General features: G+C 41.8%; 1 protein-coding gene across 1 annotated transcript in view; it reads left to right on the top strand.

Annotated features, from left to right (window-relative positions):
• Positions 1-1,989, top strand: part of slc52a2 (solute carrier family 52 member 2) — a 5,477-nt gene extending 3,488 nt beyond the window's left edge. The window contains exons 3-4 of the mRNA XM_014024823.1: positions 627-750; positions 893-1,989. Coding sequence (XP_013880277.1) covers positions 627-750; positions 893-1,102 — 334 coding nt within the window. The 3' untranslated portion in view covers positions 1,103-1,989. The remainder of the gene's footprint in view (positions 1-626; positions 751-892) is intronic.
• Positions 1,990-2,007: the final 18 nt, after the last annotated feature.

Raw genomic sequence — 2,007 nt, 5'->3', positions numbered from 1 at the left:
CATGTTTGTAGTTTTCAGGTGAGGAAACATGTCATGTTTGTAGTTTTCAGGTGAGGAAACATGTCATGTTTGTTAACTCCTGGGTGTAAAATAACAGGAAGTTTTGGATTATTGGTACTAAAAGAAAAGAGACACATTCAACACTAAGCTGATAAAGATAAAGTATACAGATTACTAGCTAAAAGCAACCCAAAGCTAGCTACTAGCTAACGTAGCAGAATAGTTGTTAAAGCCAGCTAAATGCTAAAAGTAGTAAATTTTGTAAATAAAGCTCAATATTTTGAAAAYTCTGAAAGTTCCAARAATAGAAACAGCCTTTATTTTCCCTCCGAGGTGAAAATCATGTCACAGCAGCATCAGTACAGAGGTTCACCGCTAGTTACTTTACAAACTGTAGAGAGTACACAACAAACAAAATAAACACTAAAAGAAAATGAAAAAACAACAAAATCACAGCAATCATGTCCTGAAAGAGCCGAAGTTTTTTAYCCATAAACAGCTAAAATAAAACAAGGAGCAGCAGGAGGTAGAAGGTGGACATGACAGAGTGATGCTGACTCAGCATTCAGGCAGTGTGAACCTGGATCAGGACCTGGTCTGACCTGTAAGGTCTGCTTGTTCTTCAGGTCCTCTGCAGGTCTGGGCCTCCTGTCTTTGGCCGCAGGCGTCTTCGCAGCGTATCTCATGGCGTTGGCGGCGCTCAGCCCCTGCCCTCCGCTCCTGGGAAACCCYGCAGGAGTGGCGCTGGTGGTGAGTTTTTATCTGTTCTCGTTCTGATCAGTGAGTCCCGGTGGTCCTGGTGGTCCTGGTGGTCTTTGTCTTTAACAGAAGCAGCTGAAGTTCTGCTGCAGAGCTGGGCTTTAACCCCGCCTCCTGTCCACGCCTCCCACAGGTGGTCTCCTGGATTGTTTTCACGGGACTCTTCTCRTACCTGAAGGTGGTGATCGGGTCCTTGCTGCACGAGGCGGGTCACGCGGCGCTGCTGTGGTGCGGTATCTCCATCCAGGCGGGCTCCCTGGTGGGAGCTCTCACCATGTTCCCCCTGGTGAACGTCTACCAGGTCTTCACTGCAGCCCGGGACTGTGACAACGACTGCAGCTAACAGCTAACAGCTACTTCCTGTTGCAGATCCACACCTGTGTTTTTAGCAGACCTGAGCAGATGAAGTGGTTTACTGCAGACCCTGACCCATTGTGTTGGTTCTGGTCCGGTTTACCAAAAGACACATCATTCCTTCACCAACTCTGCTACTTTCCTCCGTTTGGTGCCAACAAAGCTCCTCCCTGCTGCAGGAGGTGGAGCTTTTCAAACTTGTAGTTTGATCAGACTCTCTGTGAAATTTATATTTGTTTTTCACAAAAACACAATAACTTTTATATTTTAATATATTTATTAATGGATGAACAGAGAAGAAGAATCAGGCTGGATGATGTTTTAATTAATTTAATTAATTTAATCCTGATGATAAACTGTCTTACTGCCCTCTAGTGTTCATTTAGGGGAAAATCATCTCATGATTTATGAATTCCTTTCAGTTAATTTTGTTATTTTTACTCATATTTTTATATCAGCCCACTKGTATGGGATAAAACTTGTGCCWGCAGGAAGTGAATGTGAATTTCTCAGATTGAATCTGAGTGTTTATAAGTGATGGGATGATGATACAAGGAGTGTGTCGACACACTACACAAACTGTGTCGGCTCTGTTTTGACACTGTGTTGGTCACTCTATAGTGACCCCTGCTGTAGTTATAAATTACTGCAGGTAAACAAAATGAAGAGAAGATAGATGCTGCAAACATCAGCCTGTGAAATATTGAATCACCAGTTTTTTACTTAAAATATGATGTCATCATTTAATTTGCTCAATTTGTTTACTGAGTTAAGTTGTTCATGAGAAGAGTTTAAAACTTAACTTAAAAACCTTGTTTGTCTAACCTGAGTTGTAAAATACAGCAGATTTGTCTGTAATAAAATTCAAAGTTAAAATTATTAGTATGGAATTTT

Source organism: Austrofundulus limnaeus, unplaced genomic scaffold, assembly GCF_001266775.1.
Source record: "Austrofundulus limnaeus strain Quisiro unplaced genomic scaffold, Austrofundulus_limnaeus-1.0 Scaffold440, whole genome shotgun sequence".
Lineage (NCBI taxonomy): Eukaryota > Metazoa > Chordata > Actinopteri > Cyprinodontiformes > Rivulidae > Austrofundulus > Austrofundulus limnaeus.
Note: the sequence above shows the minus strand (reverse complement) of the source record. Positions and strands in the feature narration are given on the sequence as shown.